The sequence below is a fragment of the Pimephales promelas genome, chromosome 9 (genome assembly GCF_988280905.1).
Source record: "Pimephales promelas chromosome 9, fPimPro1.hap1.1, whole genome shotgun sequence".
NCBI classification, from domain to species: Eukaryota; Metazoa; Chordata; class Actinopteri; order Cypriniformes; family Leuciscidae; genus Pimephales; species Pimephales promelas.
Window position 1 is genome coordinate 33,629,587 of NC_142777.1, and position 21,766 is coordinate 33,651,352.

Sequence of the window (21,766 nt, forward strand, 5' to 3'; positions counted from 1 at the left end):
AGAACGCGACCTGAAGAAGACGCTTCACCCTCAAGAGTTTTGCTTCCGGTGTGCCGCGTCCTTTTCCTCTTTCCACACCGTGAGAGATAGGGAGGATTTGGCCCTCCGACAAAATCCAACGCCATCCACCTTTATAGGTGATTCTTTCCTGCGCCAAAATGACCGAGCAGATGACGGTAAGGGGTACCCTTAAGGGTCACAGTGGATGGGTCACCCAAATCGCCACAACACCCCAATTTCCCGACATGATTTTGTCCGCGTCCCGGGGTAAGTGTCCACAGAGCCGCGCTTGAGCCAAATGAGTATCCGAATACATGAACCCCTTTAAATGACCCTAAGTAATGAGTAATAAGTCCATTCTGCTCTAGTTGTGTGTAAAACCGTTAGTAATGGTTCATAATGTATCATTAGTGAACGCTAGTAACTAGTGTACGTGTGTTTTGTGTGCCACTAGTTGCCAAAAATCTGCTACAAATGAAAGCTTACGAGTCAAGGATCTGGGGAATGATCTTCTGTTGTCCATCTTGCAGACAAGACCATCATCATGTGGAAGCTGACCCGTGATGAGACCAACTATGGCATCCCCCAGCGTGCTCTGAAGGGCCATTCCCACTTCGTGAGTGATGTTGTCATCTCATCTGATGGTCAGTTCGCCCTGTCTGGCTCCTGGGACAGCACCCTGCGCCTGTGGGATCTGACAACGTGAGTATTTTGGGGGACAGTCATGGGAAGTCACTCAATCTATCATTCATTGGTTTAGAAGTGGTGATGAAACTCAACGCCGTCTGTTTCACTGTGATGATAAAAGAGGCTGTTTCTGAACTTAACTCTATCACCTAAATAATGTGCTTTTGTATTTTAATGTAGGGTGACCAACTGTACTGTTTTCCCAGGACAAGTCCTGTTTTCAAATAACAGTATCACAATTTTCCATCCATACAGAGGAGGCATAACCTACTTTAAATGTATTGAAATTAATAAGGTATTTTTGAGTAAACTTTCTAGTATCATTTGAGTAGGCCTATCTGTTTGCCGGGCCGAGTGTCCTGGTTTTTGGTAATCAAAATATGGTCACCCTATTTAATGGACCCCAAATATTATCATCCTCAAATGAGAAACCCCAATCCTAATATTTAAAAAAGGCATCTTGTTTAAAGACCCTATTTTTACTGTTAGAAATGAATAATGGAAGTCATGAAATGTTTTTTGTTTTCATATCACTGTATGCTTATGTGTTTTTTTACACTACGTTTAATCCCTTTATTCATTCTTTTAATTTAATTTGCAGTTTCTGTAAACATTTCTACAGATGTTATGACAATCATTATTTCAGAATGTGACTCACGGGTATTTATTGGAGGGTGATGCACCAAAATCTCAATATTGTTGCATAAACTAAACACATTTTTAGTCTGCCCAATTTTTAACTTTATGAGACAGAACGTTTCTGAACATTTAAATTATGTACAAAATTAGTCTTATCTAAGTTGAGTTTTATAAAATATTTTCATTTCTTATATTTTTTGTTGAATGCTGAATTTGTATTTGCTATGAAATAACTTTGTGAAGCTGTTATGCAATAAACTTACTATAAACATCCCATAGCCATCATCTATCTGGAGTGACAGGTTGTAAACATGTACTGGCGACTTGATGTCATTGATCTGAATTTGTCCTTTTGTCTCACCTAGTGGCACTACAACCCGCCGTTTTGTTGGACACACCAAGGATGTTCTGAGCGTGGCCTTCTCTGCTGACAACCGTCAGATTGTGTCTGGGTCCAGAGACAAGACCATCAAGCTGTGGAACACCCTGGGAGTCTGCAAGTACACCATCCAGGTACACATCTGTAAGGTTGGAGTGGTTAACCGAGAGACTTGCACATCATCAGGGTTCTTTTGGGTCCCTAAAAAAAATCTTAAAGTCTTTAATTTAGCTTGATCAAATGTCTTAAGTGGTAGAACAAAACTCTTAAAGGGATACTCCACTTTTTTTTTTGGAAATAGGCTCATTTTACCACTCCACCAGAGTTAAACAGTTGAGTTTTACCGTTTTCGAATCCATTCAGCCGATTTTATGATATTTAAATATATCAGTAACCAGACAGTTTCTGGTCTCATTAACTTCCATAGTAGGAAAATAAATACTATGGAAGTCAATGAGACCAGAAACTGTCCGTTTACTGCTATATTTAAATATCATAAAATCGGCTGAATGGATTTGAAAACGGTAAAACTCAACTGTTTAACTCTGGGGGAGTTGTAAAATGAGCCTATTTCCAAAAAAAAGTGGAGTATCCCTTTAAATTTGGGGAAGGAATACGAATCGTAATCGTGATATGGCCTAATGTGATTATTTATAGAAAGAGAAAAAGTGGATTTAATTCTATGGAATTAAATGTGAATGCTCAACATTCCTGGGTAAAACCTGTTTAACTGCTTCATATAGTACATAATTTAAATGCGTGTGTGTATATATCAAGCAAGGCACAATACATGGTTTCAAAGCCACTTTACAGAAAATACTTGTCGTTTTGGCAAATATTTCGCAAGTATTCTGTTATTAGTCAGAGATCAAATTAATGTCTAAATGGCAGTAATATCCAGCTACAGTATGGTATGTGCTTAGATGCATGTATTCAGTTGAGCTGACACAACAAAATACTCTTTTATATAAAATTTGTGTTGATCCAAAGTTCCCGACATATGAAACATTCGCAATTGATGCCTGAAAACATCACAAAGACTGGATCTGGTGCAATCTGTAATCTATAGAAAAAGAATTAGCGTGGCTGCTTTTCATAGCATTTTAGTCTAAAGATGATCATGTATTGTATGGTCTCATCAGATAAAATAGTACACTTTATGAATGCTTGGCTAAAGAAATGCATTTCATCTTGATTTAAACAGAGTGTCTGAGCCCTGAACATCATCAGGAAAGCCTGTCTTGAGAGTTTGAAGCGTGCAGATATTGATTTTATGCCCCAGCCTGTTTATACATGATACATGATTGATTTTTGAGATTGTATGGGTTTGTTCTGTTGACCATACCATTATAATTTTATTTGTGCAGGTCTTAGAAATTTGTGCTGTTCTGAGGCCCTTTATTTTGACTTTCATCCACAGGATGACAGCCACACTGAGTGGGTTTCATGCGTGCGTTTCTCTCCCAATAGCAGCAACCCCATTATTGTGTCCTGCGGGTGGGATAAAATGGTCAAGGTGAGACCTGTGGTTGAATTTTAAATGATTTTTTTGTAATGGCTTTACCCTGTGATTAAAGAAATATACATTAATATTTTCTGAGCTCTTGGGCACTGTTGACAAGTCCTGCAATTATGATGGGTAATGCATTGAAACCATTAACATGCAAGTGAATTAGGAATGGCTTATATTTGCTTCAGCCTAATATTTGCTAATATAACCATTTTGATTTATGCATGTTTGTTATAGGTATGGAATCTTGCTAACTGCAAGCTGAAGACCAACCACATTGGCCACACTGGATACCTGAACACAGTGACCGTGTCTCCTGATGGATCTCTGTGTGCCTCCGGTGGAAAGGTAATCTGTTTATTATTACTACTGAAGTTAATGGGTTGGACATGAGGGTGGAGTGTTAAAGAGATGATGAACCTTACCAAACGCCATCTAAATTCATGTGATGACAAGAGGCTGTTTCTGAACACACAGTATTGTGATATCAGTGAGATGTGTTTGCTTTTCAATCTGTATTTACTGTGTTTGTCCTTATTTCAGGATGGGCAGGCCATGCTATGGGACCTGAATGAAGGCAAGCACCTTTACACCCTGGATGGTGGGGACACCATCAACGCCCTTTGCTTCAGCCCTAACCGCTACTGGCTGTGTGCTGCCACTGGACCCAGCATCAAGATCTGGGTGAGTTTGTGTGAATACACATAAATAAACTTCCTTTGAATGTAAAGGGCTTTATCTTCAATATATTTTTAAGTCGGCATGAAATCAAAGTTGTGATAGTCTTGTGAAATGACTTCTCAAACAAGAGAGTGCAAGTTAAGACTTGATTGGATGGTTGTGGTTTGAGTGACAGGATGCCCCGCCCTCACACAGTAAACGCCTCAGAGAGGAGATTATTTTGCAGTTATTTTGAATAGTTCGCGTGAAGCAAACTAAGCTGTGTCGATTGAGTTCATGCCAACTAAAGATTTTAGGGGCCGATAAATCATAAATGCTGCAATGTTCCTTTAAAACTAATTCAGTTTTGATTTCATGGTGACTTTTATATCAGCGCACTGGGTTCAGTGATGAAACTCTAAACGCCTTCTGTATTTCTATGATGATAAAGAGGCTGTTTCTGAGAACTAATGGTTCGAGCAGAAATGGCATTTTCATTCTACTGTTGCAAAGCTTGACTGTATTGTCTCAACAGGATCTGGAGGGCAAGATCATAGTTGATGAGCTGAGGCAGGACATCATCACCACCAACAGCAAGGCTGAGCCACCTCAGTGCACTTCTCTGGCCTGGTCTGCTGATGGACAGGTGGGTTTTGAAGCAACCTGGACTTGCACTTCATCTGATTTGGTGTCTTGCGAGTGCTTTTTGGTGCCTAAATTCTGGCTGGACCAGCTTCCCCATTGATTATTCCCAATCACTTTTAACATCTGAAACCTTGTGATGTCAGTCCTGCAAATATGAGGGGATTAGTGATATGCTTTTAAATCAATAGTTCGTCTAAAAGAGTGTCTGATTTATAATTCCTTTCTCTTTTCTCATCACAGACTCTCTTTGCTGGCTACACTGACAACCTGATCAGAGTGTGGCAGGTGACCATTGGAACCAGATAGAAGCCTTTTCTAATGCCTGAATAAAAAGTTTTAAAAAGAGCTATAATTGACTGTTTACTTTCTCTGCCTTTCAATAAACTAAGAACTGAAATGTAACCTTGCGAGTCACTGAAATAGGCAACCACCAGATGGCACTGCTGCATGTAGATTTAAGTTTTGCAACTGTAACCTAGCAACAAGGCTAACAAACCAGACTGCTCATGTCGCGACATGATACAGACGGCTGAATTAAATAAACTATTATTTGGGTTGAAGGTTAAAAAACGTGTTAATTGTGCTTTCACTCTGGTAACTAAGACTATTTGTACTTTATAATTTGAGTGACTCCCTGGCAATTGAAGTTACTTCGAATTTAACCGTGAAGTCTAGTAGGTTACAGTAAAATTGTGTCAAACTATCATTAGCCAATTTAAAGCTATGGATAGCGACAGTCCTCAAAAACAGATGCCAGAACCTCGTATCTTCGTGGAGAGAACTTTGGCTTTAATCAAACCTGATGCCATCAACAAAACTGATGAAATTGAGGACATTATTCTTCAGTCTGGATTTACAATTCTGCAGGTATGTTAACTTGCTAAGTGGAAAGGCACTGCACATTTAAATACTTTACATGATGCACACGATGTTTTCTGGTAACTTAACTGACACGTAATACATTTTAGTTGTATTGTGAACCTAAGACAGTCACGTGATGTGTTTTGTCACTAGCTGGTAGACTCTCTAACGTTTTAAACTGATTGTCCACCCCAAAATGAAAACTAAGTAATTACTTACTCCCTCAAGTTGTACCAAACCTGTATGAGTTTCTTTCTTTTGCTTAACACAAAATCCATTTAGAAGAATATGGGTAACCAGACTGGTCCAGACAGTTGACCGTACATCGGTAGCCATTGACATCCATAGTAGAAACAAAAGACCATGGTGACCAATTCTTTAAAATATATTTTTCAGCAGAAGAAAGAAACTTACAGGTTTGAGAGTAAATGCTGACAATTTTCATTTTGGGGTGAACTATCCTTCAAGCAACAGCAGAAATATACTCATTTAGCTCATATTTTGTGGGCAATGATGGTAGTTTAGCCAGATTTGCATTCTTGTTTCTCATTTGACAGAAAAAGCGGCTTCAACTGAGTCCAGAGCAATGCAGTGATTTCTATGCTGAGCATTATGGAAAGCTGAATTTTCCCCATCTGACCGCCTTCATGAGCTCCGGACCAGTAGTTGCTTTAGCACTGGCCCGACACCAGGCTATTGCCACCTGGAAAGCCATAATGGGACCAGTCAGCAGTATAAAGGCTAGAGAGACACATCCTGACTGGTAATGAATGTCATTGAATGACTCTTCTCTCTCTATGCAGGTGGTTTAATAATAAAATGACTGACTTATAAAGCTAAATTCTTATGTACTGTCGAGACAACTATGACAGTTGCACCGTTTTGTGTTCCATTCAAACTCCAGGCCAAATAAATTGATTGTTTTGTTGATTTTATACACTTCAGGCTAATAATTTACAAAGCTGATGTTCATTCCAGTGCCTAAATCAATCACATATCTCGTTTCTGTCATTGCAACAAGTCTATGTTAAAAATGCATACACGTTATGTTTCAAAGTAACAGTCCATTTTTTAATTTTTTTTTTTTCTCTTTCTGGGAAATGCACATCTACACTGAATGGCACCATCAGTCTGAGAGCCAGACTAGGCACATGTGACCTGCGCAATGCTGTACATGGCAGTGATTCCTTCTCTGCTGCTGAGAGGGAGATCAGATTCATGTTTTCCAACTGTGAGTGAATTTAACTCTGAACAAATGAGTTTAATGAACAATATTTGAAAGCATAATGAAAATCTGATTTCTATTTCAGCTGTGATTGAACCCATTCCTATGGGAGATGCTGCCAAAGATTACCTGAGCCGGTATGTTAGCCCAACACTTCTCACTGGACTGACGGAGCTGTGTAAGAAAAAGCCAATGGACCCCTATGTAAGTGTATCTTTTCATATAAAAGTATTAAAAAAAAAAAAGATTTGGTATTCTGTAAAAAGATTCGGTAACTTTAACTTTAATTTACAGTTTTATTTTGACACTGTGAAATGGTGTTACTGGTGTTTTTAATTCTTTATCTACTATAGGGTTGTGAGGGTTTGGTTTAGGGTTAATTTCATGTATGCATAATTTATAATTATTACTACAGTAACTGCATGTATAATGATGTTGCATATAGTTAGTAATATCTATGAATGATCTATAAAATTACTGCACATGAAATGAACCCTCATCCTAACCCTATAGTAGATAAAGTTTCTTTATTTTTAATAATTCTAAAATTAGGTAACACTTTATTTTTAATTACTACTATAATAATTGTTATTAATCTGTACTTAAATGTATAAATACACTGCAATACTGACACCTTAAAATAAAGTGTAACCAAAGATTCTTTAAAATTTATAATGCTTTTTTTTCCCCAAAGAAAAGTCAGATCTTAGGAATTATATGGGGACAAAGAAATTATGACAATTGAAATTTCTGGGTGAATAATTTCTTCACCTGAAAACTGTAATGCCCTTGGTCACCCTGTGCACAATTGTTCAAAATAAATTCAATTGGATTTCAGCTATCGGATTGGATCAGATCTTGAAAATGGGTTGATCAAAAGAAGAAAAATATTATTCTGAAATCAGATTACCGGTAGATCACATAATCGATTCGAAATATCATGGTTTCCCTCTTAATTAAACCTTCAGTATGTGTTCAAACTTTTCAGGATTGGGATACCTTTGATATAAAAAATAATCTGGACAATCCTGATCCCACAAGATGGTTGAATTCTGGATGGATTTCAGGAACAAACACTATAAAAATGGCTACAACAATAATTACTAATAAACTTTAACAAACTTTACATCATACTTGCAGTATATATCAATTTACATTTTACATTTGATTTAACTGTTACAGTGATATAGCAGTAGACTGTGAATTAAAATAAAGTTATTTTATTTTACAATTAAGTTTTTTTTTATTAAACCCCCCAAACAGCTATCAATATCAAACAAAAACAGGCATTCATGGCTGTATTAATTATAACGAAATGGTCAAAAGAAGTTTCTAACAATTGCATCCCTTGCTGCATGTATATTTGTTTGTATTGTTTTATTGTGCTGTTTTCTCTCTTAACATAAAAATACTTTGTGATCCCCTGCTGACTGTTGGATCTGTTGTTCTTTATACAGCTGGTAGCCATCTTTGTAATATGTAGTCCCATTGTGCGTGATCCAATCTAATGTTGCTTTATGAAACTGCATTCTGAGTAAAATAGATTACCTGATCCTGGATAAGACTGGGATGTCCAAATATTAATCATTCTGATTCAGATTAAAACCTCTTGAACAACTGTGTTCTGGATTTTCTGATACATCTATTGCTATTTACTCATTTATTTTTGTACTGCATTATTTTTTCCTTTACAGACATGGCTTGCTGACTGGCTGATGAATAATAACCCAAATAAGCCCAAAATATGTGATGGAACAGTAGTAAAGGAGGCAGTCTGATTTGTTTTTCAAGCAACAAGAATTTACCAACACGATACTGTCTTGATTTATTTTGGATTTTGTTCTCATATAATTTAAACTGCTTTATAAAATAAAATGTTGTTTATAAACAATGTTATTTAACCCTTGATTTACTGTGCTATCAAATATGTTTGCTTATGTCATGTTTAATTAAAATGTAAGATAAAATTGCACATTTACAGTATTTTTTTTTTGGTCACTGATTGCTACAACAGTAGATGGCCTATTCTTACACATTAAACCCGTGCTATTTTATACATTTTTACCCTTCTGATGGCGATAAACAAACATTCAACTCACAATTAATGTTTAATATTAAAAAAAAACTCAACAGAGTGAAATATAATTCTACGATCTCAACAACAAAATGCATGTTAGCATGCTAATGATTCAAATTCCTATTGCAAATGTATCTAACCTCTTCGTACTAGTATTTTGACTAAAGCATAGCTCATACAAAATGGCTTTTTCTCGCATTATTTTCTTAGCCGAATGCTATTAAAATATAAATAAATACACTTAATTTTATGTACAAGTGGTCAACAACATGTTTACAAACCAAACAAGAACAAAGACTTCCCCCACTCGACACGAAGAAGGTTCAGAGGAAGCGCGTTTGGGGGAGGATTTCTGTGACGTTTAAAGACATATTTAATTGGCTGTCAGGTTGATAGGCGTTCAAAGTCATCCAATCAAATGTGCCCTTACTAAAATTCCTTTATCTACCATCCAGTAATATAAAACTAACCGCTTGTCGGCGCAATAAGGAAGGGCCCACACCGCGGAAAGCGTTCCACGGAGACTTTTCACTTGCTGCTTTTAAGGTAAAGTATTTACGTGCAAATTATGAATTTATAAGCCTTAATATGCGTATTTAGTCGTGTTAACCGTCGTATTTAATTCTAGGCCAGTAAAGTTGTGTATATGTGAATTAAAACAACGAAATGTTTACATTCTCGTTGCGAATGAGAATGTAACCGCCGCTGTTCAAAATGGTGGTGCTTGTGCGTTACATAAGGCGCTTCCTTTTGTGACCATCACACATTTTCTGCAGTTTTAGGTTTTTACATTCAACTACCACCATGTCAGACGCCGAACAGCAGTATATGGAAACCTCAGAAAACGGCCACGAGGGCGAGGACGATCTGAACGGAGCCGGGCAGTACGAGGAGGGCAACGGGAGCGCACAGGCCGGGGCGCAGGGAGACGCCGGTGCGGACGAAACGGCCGGGGATGAAGACGAAACTAGTGCATCGGATGGCGGGCAAATTGACGCGAGCAAAGGAGAGGAAGATGCGGGGTATGTTCGAGGAATATTTGTGCTAAATGCTCGGACATAAAATCCTTTGTTCCTTCCGTCTTTTGTTGGCGCCATGTGTCTTTTTTTTGTAGGGGGATGGGCGAATTTGGTGAATTGAGAATAAAGATAACTTACGGTTTAAAATTCATTGTTTACTTCGGCGTATGATTTTGTGTTTTTGTGCGTTTAAAAATGTATCTGTTGTTTTGCAGTTTTTTTCCCGTTTATTAGTGTCAGTAAAGTGGCTTTCTAATGCAAGAAATGGAGAAATTGTGAAATCTGCGCTACCACGCCCCCTCCTGGTCTCATTCATTTTTTTTCTGCTTCGTTTCCTCAGGAAAATGTTTGTTGGGGGGCTCAGCTGGGACACTAGTAAAAAGGATCTTAAAGATTACTTCTCTAAATTTGGAGAGGTGACAGACTGCACCATCAAAATGGACCCCAACACTGGACGATCAAGGGGATTTGGGTTTATTCTTTTTAAAGAGCCAGCCAGTGTAGATAAGGTAAGTTTTGGTGCTTAGGGAAACCTATATTCTTGTGATGTGGGAAGGGAACTCACAAATTCCTCTTCTTTGCACAGGTTTTAGCACAAAAAGAGCACAGATTGGATGGACGGCAGATTGACCCTAAGAAAGCGATGGCGATGAAGAAAGAACCCGTTAAGAAGATCTTTGTCGGTGGACTGAACCCCGAAACCACAGAAGAGAGGATCCGCGAGTATTTTGGTGCCTTTGGCGAGGTATTGGCGCATTCTTTTTTAGGTTTTTTTTAGAATCAAATGTATTTTGTTTGTCTATTAGGTTTTACTTTGAAAATATGCATTCATTTGTGTTTGTAAAATTAACTATATATTGTCAGTGTAAAAACATTCTCTTGAAGTTATTTGCATAGACTTGTAATTTTCTTAATGTTATTTGCATCTGTAGTTGTCTCGTGCATTTGTTAACTCTTATTTATTTATTGTCGCTGCAGATTGAGACTATTGAACTTCCAATGGATCCAAAGACAAATAAGAGGAGAGGGTTTGTCTTCATTACCTTCAAGGAAGAAGAGGCCGTCAAGAAAGTTCTGGAAAAGAAATATCACAACGTCAGTGGAACCAAGGACACAAATGGAAAAGAGGGCCTTGTGAGTGTTTCCAGTGTGCCCAATTTACTGATAAATGTGATAAGTCCTCAGGGTTGTTCATATTTTGACATAGTACTACCCCTTTATTCTTGCTATCATTATACAATACAAAAAAATATTTTCTGCTTTGATTTTTATTGCAGTGTTTTATGTAGCTGACCTCTTTCATTATTCACTCGATTGTCTTTTCTTTCTCCTAGTGCGAGATTAAGATTGCACAGCCTAAGGAAGTGTACCAGCAGCAGCAGTACGGAGGTCGCTTTGGAGGCGGCGGTGGAGGAAGAGGAAGGGGGCGTGGAGGTTAGTAAAGCCAAACGTCTATTTCCAGTTGGACTTTCTCATCTGCCACTCAAACTGTAGGCTGCGTTAGTCTGTGTAAAGTTTAACTAGATAATGATTCGTATGCACTGATCTGCAACCGCAATACAACTCTGTGCAGTCACCGTTGTCTCTCTGTAAATGAATCGAATGTAGGCTAGTTTAAACAAATTTTATGAATCTGGATGCCTGGTATGACAGACCGGGCTCATATTAGGCCTTAGTTCAATTAGGACATCTACATGCCTTAAAATATTACTGATGTGCATCTTGAGAAAAAACAATGGCATTGACATATTTTAATATATACTAGTGAAAGTTGCTTTCAGTTAAAACGGCTCTAACACTAAGACTAGTCATAAAAGGATAGGTCACCCAAAAATGAAAATTGTCATCACTTACCCTAACAAAGAAATTCATACAGGTTTGGAACAAATTGAGGGTGAGTAAATAACAGAACATTCATTTTTGGGTGAACCATCCCTTTAAGCCTTGTCTGTGAAACCAGGGGTTAATCTTAAACATTTTAATTTTGAATGAGATTATTGCCTTATTTGGACGGGACTAATTTAACATGGAGAGGTGGGGTAAAGTAATATGTACTTGCTTCTCTTTGATTTTAGTCCCGTCTGAATGTGCCATGTCCGTAATCGTTATGGACAATGTCAGTTTACTGCGTTTTTCACATGCCATTGAGATCAGAAAGATCGAAAGCACTTGTTAGAGGCACGAAAACGGCTTTTAGGGTTGGGTAAGTGCCTATTACCAAAACAAGCCAATCTGAAGTTAATACATCGTTTGACCGGACACAACTGTTTTATATATATATATATATATATATATAGATAGATAGGTAGATATAAATATATAGATGTGTATATATCCATCTATATATATATATATATATATATATATATACACAACAGTTGTGTCCGGTCGAACGATGTATTAACTTCAGATTGGCTTGTTTTGGTAACAGAGAAGCAATGTAATACACACATGACGACAGGAGGGTGATGGCAAAGCACAAATCCAGTTACTCCTCCCATTTCTGCTAGTTTTACTGAGATCTCTCATCAATGCGAATTGGCCATTCATATTTGTGGTAAAATTGCATTACTACATCTACCCTTGCACAGTTAATTTTTCTGTATATGGGAAATCTTCAGGTTGTTTCCATCTTAAAAGAAGTGGCTGATCTCAAATCTGTTTAAATACCCCACAAAGCTAAAGTAGATGCCAATTGCTTTATGGTTCAAGTCGCTCACAGATATGGTGTGTTTGAAATGGTTTCTTTTGTTTTATAGGCCAGGGTCAGAATTGGAATCAGGGCTACAACAACTACTGGAATCAAGGCTATGGTAACCAGGGTTATGGCTACGGCGGACAGCAAGGTTACGGTGGATACGGAGGCTACGGCAACTACGATTACTCTGGAGGCTACTACGGCTACGGCGGGGGATATGACTACAGTAAGCACTGATTGACCTTGGGGTTTCCCCACCGTCCCCGTTGGGTTCTTGTGAATACGAGGGACTCAAGTTCCTTTCTCTGCTCTTCTTACCCCCCTAGACCAGGGCAATACAAGCTATGGAAAAACTCCAAGACGTGGGGCTCACCAGAGTAGCTACAAGCCATACTGATCATGTGTAGTTAAGGTATGAATTTTAACTTTTTTCCCACCACTCATGGTAAGGTTAATTTAATTGTCGCTCCATTACCAATTCATTTCCATTGACCCAGTCGAACTATAAGGCCGATAGAACGATCCGATTGGGGAGGGTTGTAGTGATACAGTAGGGTTCTAGTGGTAGATCATGATAGGCCCCATCTCTTCACTTCATTTTTTATTTTATTATTTTATACAATACATGTGTTGGAAATGTGATTTAAAAGCAACTAAACCAGTGTTTTCTCTCTTCAAGGTCGTAAAGCTACCGAGCAGGAACCAGCCGTCTGGTCACAGTGAACATTGGGGTCTTTTACTTTTGGAAGCTGGCAGAATCTGGACTTCTGCTTCATTTTGTACAGAAAACATAAGGAACTGGGGGGGTGGGGTGCAAATGTCACTTGTCACATTTGTTTTATTTTTTTTTTGTTTTTTGTGTCCTTTTACATTTCCAGAGATGGAAGTGTTATTTTTTTACTGTACTTTTTGGTACCTTTTTGATTCTAATGTATTGTATGGTTGTATTTTACATCATGGCTGTGTCTACCACATCTAGACTCGGAGCTCTCAAAATGCATTCAAAATAAACAGTTTTGGTTCATTTTTCTTTAGTGTTTTTAGATGATATTATTTTTCCTGTCACCTGTGCTCTGTGTCGCAAAGTTGCATGGCTTCAAGGTGAGATGAAAAGGGATTTCTTAACGATTGTAAGCTTGTCCATTGGAAAATCTGTTTGTGGCAAGTCTTGACAAGTTTTTTTTTTTTTTTTTTTGGTTTTTTTTTTTTTTCTTTACTGCTTTTAAGGAGATTTCCTCCTGTCTTGTTAGATATTTAAGAGTGGCTTTAATAGTGATTAAACTATACCTCAAAACATACACAGGTAATTGTAACATGATTCTTTCCCGAAACACTGGATACACATTCCTCCAGTGTCTTGGACAAATTTCAAGAAATAAACTTGATTTTTAAGATGTCTATTGTATGTTTAATGCTTTTGCGTTACATATCCACAATGAAGTTGTCTTTCTGAACCATCAACCTGACGTTTCCATTTGAAGATATTAGTGTCAAAAGATAATAGTCCAGTGACTGAAAACTAGGTCACTGTAATAGATGTTGAGACAGTTTGTCTTTTAGAGGTAGCTGGCCAATAAATGTAGAATAGAAAAAGGCTTATTAAACTGGGACAGTTTGTATCTAAACTTGACAGTAATTAGTTTTGGAACATGCATGGATAAAATAGCTTGTTCCAAACTTAACCTGTGAGATAGAGACATTACTGCAGTGCATGCAACTTTCATTTCTGCTTTTGTTAACTTGAAAGTCTATTTAAAACAGCAGTAAACTTTTTCCAATTCCTGAATGTTTTCCTGTGAGCCAATATGCATTTTGAGTGTTTTAAGATAAAAAGAGAGTCCAAAAGTGCCATGACATGGTGTGTATTACAGCATCTACCAGTAAAAGCCATTGTTACCAGCCCTTATCTAGGAATAAATATATTTCATATAAACTACTCTTCAGAAGTTTGGGGTCAGTTAGAGTCATAAAGGCATTTACGATGTTACAAAAGATTTCTTCCAAAGAAACGCTGCCTTTTCTAGTATCCTGAGGATTATTTTGCACAATTTCCGCGAAAATATTAAGCAGCAGAAATATTTTTGATATTGAAATGAAAAAAAAAAATTCTTAATCTGCATGAGAATGATTTCTATGTGACTGAAGATGCTGAAAATTCTACTTACAGAAATCAATTATATTTAATCAAATAAATGCAGGCTTGGTGAGAGACTTTTTGCAAAAACAATCTTACCAACCCCAAAGTTTTAACATGATTTGGCCATGATATTCACTTGTATCTTCAGTTTTATCTTTTAATTTTTCATGCCAATTCTTTGCTGTTGTTTTGTTCCATGACAACCATATCTACTTGTAAATCTTTCTACCTGGCAAGCACTGAAATTTCCTCCTGTAAATGATGCAAAGTTACCATGATTTTTGTAGATACGTTTTGAAACCAAGATCATAAGAATGCAGTTTCCCAATATGTAATTTTCCGTAGCCTTTTGCACAAATTCCAAATTGATCAAAGACTGAGTATTTTCTCATTTTTTTATTTCAATCAAAATAATAAAACCTGAGGAAATCCAGGTAAATGAAACACCAGGAAAACCCTGAGGGGACACGGTGGTGTACATCTATGTTCTGATGTGCTTTTCCAAACGAAACACCAAACATATGCAACAGACATTCATTTGGCATTTAATCGTCCTATACCATTAAACAATCAACAATGTTTGCTGAGATAAAATGCTCAGAAATTAGAGATTTTACCATGGTTTTGTCCTGGCTTACACAAAATGCTACATTTTCTTAAAAAAAAAAAAAAAGTAGAAAGTACCATATGTACAATAAAGAACTTTAAAATCCCACCACTTACAAACAATCATGATTTTTTTTCCTTGTATACGTTGAACATATACTTTTAATCAAAAGAAAAAGACACCCTTTGGGTGTTTAGCTCATTACAAAGCCCATTAATCTGGTGAGTGTGTGATGTCCGCTGATTGTGAGGTAATTAGCATCATCCCGACAGATAATATAGAGAGCTCTCCACAGGAGGTAGATGAAAGACTCAAATGTCCATCTCAAACTGGTTGTCATCAGCTTAAAACAAAAGAAAGAGAGGTTGGTTCTTTGAGGCATTTGAATGGAGAAACCATGAAAATGTGCAAATCCAGGACCTAAAAACTTAAAGGAGTAGTTCACTTAAAAAAAAAAAAAAAAACTTTTACAGCTCATAAACATATTTATCACTACAAAAAAAAACAATAATCTGTTAATTGTTAAAGCTTTTTTGCTTAATGGCGATTTAGATCCCCATTGAACCTTGTTTTCCAAAAAGTACAGAATATACTCAAATGAGTTTGTTTCAGGAGAAACCTGAGGGCTTAATGTTTCCTGGAAATATTATCACAGAACAGGTTTTCTTTCTTTATCTGGAGCAGACAGCAACTTTACCTGCCAGATCCTTCTCCTCCTCCAACTCCTCTTTGAGTTCCTGTAGTTTGGACATTGGGTGTTGGGAAGGAACGGTCACTCCAGGAATCTGGGGCAAACAACAGGGTGGGGTCCGGGCAATGGGAGAGTTCCTGCAGTCCAGGAGGAACTTTCTGTCATAAATGATCCGTGTTCCTAGTGGAGGGATGGGACATATATTATATCAACCAATCACATGATAGAAAAACATATTTACATTGTAGGCTGCAGACTATCACGTGTGTGAAAACAACACACCTAGGATTCAAGTAAAATGTGTTAGCATTCAAATGCAATCCTTGAAATGTGGCTTTCCAGTCAGACGTATGGTTTTCTTGGGAGTTTACCAAACGAACAGCAATTCTAATCTATTTAACAAAATAAAAGAAAGAACTCGATGTGCCACTTAACACGCCCATGCTAATAGACAGCAAACAAAGACTCAAATGGTTGACATTTTGCAAGTGAAAAGAAGTTTTCAAACTCCCTCAATTGCAGGAGTCAGCACATCCCATTTTAGTTCTAGGAAATTTGAGCAGGACTGCACGTGAGAATGCCGAGCCGAGCCATGGGGGAAACACAGTGAGTTTAACCTCATGTTACGAGGAGTTGTGAACAAACTTGCATCGCTTAACTAACTCTATATAACTAGTGTCTCTGTTGTAGTTAACAGCAGCTATGCTGTACCCAGTAGTGGCTGAAAAACATGTTACGCAACTTTTGCTATTCAGTGCAATGTGTTCTGGACAAAGAGAGGAGGGGGAAGGGAAGGGTGTGGACGGAGACGGGACAGGGGTTGGACGAACAGTGGTCACCACTGGGAGCAGCTAGACCAACCGTTTCTGCAGGACTTGCATGGTTTTCAACATCTCAGAGTTCAAGAAAGTGAAAGAGTGCAATTTGTGTAGGTTAAAAGTTTTTCCAGTCCTTTTATTTTGTTTAAAATAAATTACGTTTTTTTTTTTTGCGCTATTATAATTGCACTTTTATGCCCGGTTTCACAGACAAGGCTAGTCCCAGACTAAAGTGCATGTTTGAGCGATCTTCAAATTTGTCAGTGGCATTGTTTTGTCTCAAGATGCACACCAGTAAAATGTTGTTTTGTCTAAGACACATTTATAAAAGTTGTGACAGTTACAAATGTCCTAATTGAACTAAGGTCTGTGAAACCAGGCCATAATATATAATATAATATTTCCATTGTGACAATTTAGCACAATTTCCCCCCAAATTATAATTTTGTATTTTTTTAATTAAATAAAAATTAATTAAACCCTTTTATATTAGGCCTGTCAAACGATTAATCGCGATTAATCGCATCCAAAATAAAAGCTTGTGTTTACATAATATATGTGGGTGCACTGTGTATAATTATTTTATATACATATATATAAATACACACACATGCATGTATATATTTAAGAAATATTTTTTTATATTTTTTTCTCAAGTATATGCATCTATATATATATATATATATATATACATACAAAATAATTATACACAGTGCATCCACATATATTATGTAAACACAAACTTTTATTTTGGATGTGATTAATCACGATTAATCATAAAATGTAGTTTCCATAATTTTGAATTATGGGATGTCAAGATGTAAACAAAAAGGTCCTAAAAACAGGCTTCATTTCTTTGTTTTGCTTGAGGAGTGAAATGCAATCCGTACAAATTGTTGGCAGGGATTCTCAGCTCGCCTATAGAGAGTAAGTAACTATAGTTATATATGTATATATACACACATGTATGCACATGCCTCTGATCTGCTATTTTTCATTCTGCGGTGAGGGAACCGTCCATGATGGCCCCAGTGAACTCCTTTTCCAGAGCACAGAGTTCTGTTATTCCTGAAATCCACAACAGCTGTGAAGGAGGAGGGTTGTTTCTAAGAATTGCCTCCTCCTCTGAACGTGCTACAGTTACAGCCACATGCGAAAGATATTCTAGCGAGGGACAAAGGAGATTGAGAAACATGTATGTCCTGCCCAGGAATAAAGGGGTCATGTGATTGTTTTCCACATGATTAGATTAACTCAATGCCTATCATTTTGGGGACATGCAAGTCGCAAATCAGATAACCAGACAGTGTTGCATAACAACACGCATGGCAGTTGGGCTATCTTGCTGCAGACGGTCTGCCATAAATTACTAAATTGTTGTGCATAACAAACGTTTGCGTAGCAACAGGAATTTAGTACCAATTAAACAATTCACATCTGAGATCTTTACAAGAAGTTTTATCTTTCAAATACATGCTCATCCCCTGGTTTAATGCAACAACAAAAAAGCTTTATTTAATTAAACCAGGTCTGTGCTACACATTAATGCAAGTCAAGTATATTTCATGTTGTATTTTTGTTTACAACATTAGTTTAACCAACAGGAAATTAGTCTTTATTGATTTTGAAAACAGTATAGGTTTTTGAAAATTTGCTAATATTTTGAATAAGTACATTTCTGAGCTTAATTTGATTTAAACCAAAAAAAACAAAAAACACTTGTGTGGATGTTGTATATCAACATAAAAATAAAGTGAACACAATGTGTTACAACATACACCTTAAACCATTCCAAGATGGTTTGCTGGTTAAAGTTGCTCTCCCAAGTTCCCAAACATCCACCTAAAACCAACAAACAGACCACACTGGGAGCCCATGCAGCTAAGATCTCGGGCTGGTTTAAGTTTTTTCCCCTATAGAAGAATAAAAGATGCACAATATTCATCAAAATACATGTTCTTCACCAACCTGTACAAATAAACAAACAAATAAACTGTACAGTCTTAAAACGCAGTCTTACCCCCAGGAGTGGTGGAGAAGAGTGTTCCTCCAGGGGTCTGGCTGTAGCAGTCCGGGAGCTGAGACCAGTCTTTGAGGTGCAGCACGCGTGTAGGAATGGGGCAGCTCTTGCTCTGCTGTGTGTTGGCGGACATCGTGGATGAAGTGTGATCGAAACTTCTTGACACCAAAACACGGTGATTTATCAGGGCTCTAAAGGGTTTCTATCCAACACCCGTCTCTATGACGTGTCTGATTTTACTTAGCTCAACAAAGTTTTAACAACATTAAAAAATAAATGCCACAGATATTTTTGTAGCGTGTTGTAGACAGCGCTGGTCTTGTGAAAGCCGATCAAGTGAGTCTATCTGCCTGAGCGCGCTCGGCTATTTAACAACAGAACAGACTACGTGACTCGCATCATGTGATAAACGAGACTTGAGCAACAAAAACACGTGCAGGGTTGCCAGATCTTTGAAAAAAAAAAAAAAATATATATATATATATATATATATATATATATTTGCAAATCTTCTGCCAAATTGAAATTAAAGGACACTAATTCAAGACTACATTAAAAAAAAGGAAAAAACATTTTTTTCGAAAAGGAGCCGCTGAACATTTAGAAAATGCTACATTTATATGAGGGCCGGAGTCAAGCATATACATTTTTTTAGAATTAATTCATTAAATAATTGTATACATTATGGGTCAAACAAAACTGATAAAAATAGTGGTTTAATTTTATTTTTTAAGAAAAAGAAAAAAATAATAACAGGACTGTATATTGAGATTGACCTTCTCATAGTTACAATTTCATCAAATATACAGAAGTGAAATTGAGAGGAGTGACTTATAGTCGCCCCATTGCCTTCAGAAGATCCAGATGATGCAACTTACTGTTGAAAATGTGTCTTGTGGAATACGTATTTCAGAGAGGGGATGTAATAGTCTAACAGGACTGAGTGAAAATGTGTATTTTATCTAAAATGTTTTGTGATGTTTTTTTTCTTCTCTTTTTTCAGATTTCTGAAGGATTTTAATGATAATATTTCATGGTAAAGTTTAGAGATAGAGAGTTGGGACATGCAGAAAATGCTATTTTTTTTTTTTAGGGTTCTGTGTTGTTTTTATTAATGATTTTAATTATACGTTTTAAATTTGTAGTTAGCTTAATGTGCATGACGTTTTCGTTAATAATAAAATGTATTTTTAAAGTTAATTTTCATGCAATTTTATACATATAATGTCTTGGGGACATAAATGTCACCCTTTCGGTGGAATGGCTCATGAGCTGTTTTATTATTAATAATAAAATTAGCCTACTGTTGTTGTTGTTTTTTTAGGACACGACTTCAAGCCTATTTCCGAGCCAAATTTTAAGTTCTTAAAAAAAAAAACCCGTTTCCTTATCTATAAAAAAGATTACATACATAGGTGGTTTGTTTCACAAAATCAGATAGAGAACGTCACGTTTGTATAGATTTAGAGCGCTGTAGTTTCACACTCAAACAGTAGGGGTCGCCAAACGCCTCTTTTAGTTTCTGAATCCGGTGAAGAGCGACGTTTATTTCCCGTTCATACGCGAGAGCTGTTCAGTTTCTCGTTTTTCTATTATTCATTTACTTATTATAGACGTATATACGAAGTGATAAAATACTTTATTAAGGGGCAGATAAAACGGATTGCTTCGGTTGAGTAGACGAAGCGTATTTGGGGGGTTATCAGAAGGTATGTGGTTCAGCTAAGTTAGCTCGCTAAAGCTAACACTTTCGTTTCTTCAGTTATGCAAAACAGTTTCCCATTTATGATGTAAATATATCTATTTACTATTAGTATTAACTGTTATATTATACCTAAAAGGGTCATATTTTGGTTTTTTGTTTTGGCTGAATATGGAATGTTTAGGTGCATGATTGATTGGTTTAGCTTTTATTAGTTGGACCGGTGTGTGTGTTTAGAATAAACTAAATGGGTGTTTTTGACTGAGCTTTGCCTTATATGTTGTATGTCTGGGTTGTGCAGTGCTTCATTTGAGATGCATATAACATCATGAAATACAGTTCATTTTAAAACGGATGTTATTCTGTATGTAATACTGTATTATAGATTGATGTATTTTATATTGTGTTTAAGCAGGGTTATTTCCAGCATGGCGGATGGAGAGGGGTTTGTGGTGCGAGTCAGAGGTTTGCCCTGGTCCTGCTCTGTTGATGAAGTTCAGAGGTTTTTCTCAGGTGAAAGAGCCTCTACTTAAATCTCCATATCTAATCCTTATTGATTATTCCCTGCTTGACTAATTCTAGCTAAATTTCATTATAGAATGTAAAATTGCCAACAATGGAACAAGCATACACTTCACATATACACGGGAAGGACGACCAAGTGGAGAGGCATTTGTCGAGTTTGAATCGGAGGAAGGTCTTAAAATCGCAGTGAAGAAAGATCGTGAAACCATGGGGCACCGTTACGTAGAAGGTAGGCAGGCCCTTTTGCCTTATTAGGATCCTTAATAATTCATGGCAAAATGCTGATCGATTAATTTGTGGTTTCAGTATTCAAATCCAATAGTGTTGAGATGGACTGGGTTTTAAAGCACACCGGACCGAACTGCCCAGACACAGGAGGAGACGGCCTGGTTAGGCTTCGCGGTCTGCCCTTCGGATGCAGCAAGGAGGAAATTGTCCAATTTTTTGCAGGTATGTTTGATCGGAAGTTCAAATTCCCCACTATTCACAAAATTAAACAATATGCCTACATCTAAGGTGTATTTTAGCTTATCGGACCATCATTTGCTCATTAATGAACTTTGAACATTTAAATCCAAAGTACTTGGTTTTAGTCATTTAATCTTTAAAATTAGGATCAGTATATTAAATCTCCATAATTGGATCATCCAGAAGGACCAAGATGGGTCACTTTTTATACAGCTTTGTCCTTTAAAGGGTTAGTTTACACAAAATTAAAATTCTGTCATCATTTACTCTCTCTTATGTTGTTTCAAACCCATCAGTCTTTTATTCGTCTTTGAAACACAGATTAAGGTATTTTTAATGAAACCTGGGAGATTTCTGTCCCTCCCTTAAAAGTCTATTCACACAAAACTCTGACACTT

The 21,766-nt window shown here is 37.0% G+C and overlaps 5 protein-coding genes across 10 annotated transcripts in view; 4 read left to right on the forward strand and 1 right to left on the reverse strand.

Moving 5' to 3' along the window:
• Positions 1–4,865, forward strand: rack1 (receptor for activated C kinase 1). The gene is made up of 8 exons (XM_039648662.2): positions 1–267; positions 531–702; positions 1,692–1,839; positions 3,126–3,221; positions 3,453–3,563; positions 3,759–3,899; positions 4,411–4,521; positions 4,761–4,865. Exons 1-8 carry the CDS (start codon positions 159–161, stop codon positions 4,824–4,826), a joined length of 954 nt encoding a protein of 317 aa, XP_039504596.1. The 5' UTR covers positions 1–158; the 3' UTR covers positions 4,827–4,865.
• A 148-nt stretch (positions 4,866–5,013) lies between these two features.
• Positions 5,014–8,578, forward strand: nme5 (NME/NM23 family member 5). The gene is made up of 5 exons (XM_039648663.2): positions 5,014–5,387; positions 5,939–6,144; positions 6,512–6,612; positions 6,692–6,810; positions 8,301–8,578. The coding sequence occupies exons 1-5, from the start codon at positions 5,244–5,246 to the stop codon at positions 8,382–8,384; spliced, it is 654 nt and encodes a 217-aa protein (XP_039504597.2). The 5' UTR covers positions 5,014–5,243; the 3' UTR covers positions 8,385–8,578.
• A 517-nt stretch (positions 8,579–9,095) lies between these two features.
• hnrnpaba (heterogeneous nuclear ribonucleoprotein A/Ba) lies at positions 9,096–13,798 on the forward strand. 2 transcript variants are annotated; one of them, XM_039648660.2, is made up of 9 exons: positions 9,096–9,229; positions 9,460–9,705; positions 10,043–10,211; positions 10,289–10,447; positions 10,681–10,836; positions 11,037–11,136; positions 12,462–12,626; positions 12,727–12,812; positions 13,080–13,798. In XM_039648660.2, the coding sequence occupies exons 2-8, from the start codon at positions 9,488–9,490 to the stop codon at positions 12,795–12,797; spliced, it is 1,038 nt and encodes a 345-aa protein (XP_039504594.1). In that variant the 5' UTR covers positions 9,096–9,229; positions 9,460–9,487; the 3' UTR covers positions 12,798–12,812; positions 13,080–13,798. The 2 variants fall into 2 exon arrangements, with proteins under 2 accessions (XP_039504594.1, XP_039504595.1); XM_039648661.2 differs by lacking the exon at positions 12,727–12,812 and having other exon boundaries at positions 13,080–13,175.
• A 1,120-nt stretch (positions 13,799–14,918) lies between these two features.
• Positions 14,919–19,045, reverse strand: eif4ebp3l (eukaryotic translation initiation factor 4E binding protein 3, like). The gene is made up of 3 exons (XM_039648664.2): positions 18,674–19,045; positions 15,842–16,015; positions 14,919–15,487 (listed from the first exon to the last, which is right to left on the reverse strand). Exons 1-3 carry the CDS (start codon positions 18,804–18,806, stop codon positions 15,456–15,458), a joined length of 339 nt encoding a protein of 112 aa, XP_039504598.2. The 5' UTR covers positions 18,807–19,045; the 3' UTR covers positions 14,919–15,455.
• Positions 19,046–20,182: 1,137 nt separating this feature from the next.
• The window catches only part of hnrnph1 (heterogeneous nuclear ribonucleoprotein H1), a 44,463-nt gene continuing 42,879 nt past the window's right edge, over positions 20,183–21,766 (forward strand). For 2 of the 5 annotated variants that reach the window (XM_089135033.1, XM_089135032.1), the window contains exons 1-4: positions 20,183–20,382; positions 20,791–20,888; positions 20,974–21,129; positions 21,207–21,350. In XM_089135033.1, the coding sequence (XP_088991159.1) occupies positions 20,804–20,888; positions 20,974–21,129; positions 21,207–21,350 (385 nt within the window). In that variant the 5' untranslated portion in view covers positions 20,183–20,382; positions 20,791–20,803. Of the gene's footprint in view, positions 20,383–20,787; positions 20,889–20,973; positions 21,130–21,206; positions 21,351–21,766 lie in introns of all 5 variants that reach the window. The other 3 variants (XM_039649244.2, XM_089135031.1, XM_039649245.2) reach the window with 2 other exon arrangements.

Excerpts from the sequence above, each read along its gene's own strand:
- rack1 (XM_039648662.2), top strand. The coding sequence starts at position 159 with ATGACCGAGCAGATGACGGTAAGGGGTACCCTTAAGGGTCACAGTGGA. Across the intron at positions 703-1,691 it reads CGCCTGTGGGATCTGACAAC|TGGCACTACAACCCGCCGTT; the intron begins GTGAGTATTTTG and ends TGTCTCACCTAG. Across the intron at positions 4,522-4,760 it reads CCTGGTCTGCTGATGGACAG|ACTCTCTTTGCTGGCTACAC; the intron begins GTGGGTTTTGAA and ends TTCTCATCACAG.
- nme5 (XM_039648663.2), top strand. The coding sequence starts at position 5,244 with ATGGATAGCGACAGTCCTCAAAAACAGATGCCAGAACCTCGTATCTTC. Across the intron at positions 6,613-6,691 it reads CAGATTCATGTTTTCCAACT|CTGTGATTGAACCCATTCCT; the intron begins GTGAGTGAATTT and ends TTTCTATTTCAG. Across the intron at positions 6,811-8,300 it reads AAAAGCCAATGGACCCCTAT|ACATGGCTTGCTGACTGGCT; the intron begins GTAAGTGTATCT and ends TTTCCTTTACAG.
- hnrnpaba (XM_039648660.2), top strand. The coding sequence starts at position 9,488 with ATGTCAGACGCCGAACAGCAGTATATGGAAACCTCAGAAAACGGCCAC. Across the intron at positions 9,706-10,042 it reads AAAGGAGAGGAAGATGCGGG|GAAAATGTTTGTTGGGGGGC; the intron begins GTATGTTCGAGG and ends TCGTTTCCTCAG. Across the intron at positions 11,137-12,461 it reads AAGAGGAAGGGGGCGTGGAG|GCCAGGGTCAGAATTGGAAT; the intron begins GTTAGTAAAGCC and ends TTTGTTTTATAG.
- eif4ebp3l (XM_039648664.2), bottom strand. The coding sequence starts at position 18,806 with ATGTCCGCCAACACACAGCAGAGCAAGAGCTGCCCCATTCCTACACGC. Across the intron at positions 16,016-18,673 it reads CTTCTCCACCACTCCTGGGG|GAACACGGATCATTTATGAC; the intron begins GTAAGACTGCGT and ends TCCCTCCACTAG. Across the intron at positions 15,488-15,841 it reads GGAGGAGAAGGATCTGGCAG|CTGATGACAACCAGTTTGAG; the intron begins GTAAAGTTGCTG and ends TTTTGTTTTAAG.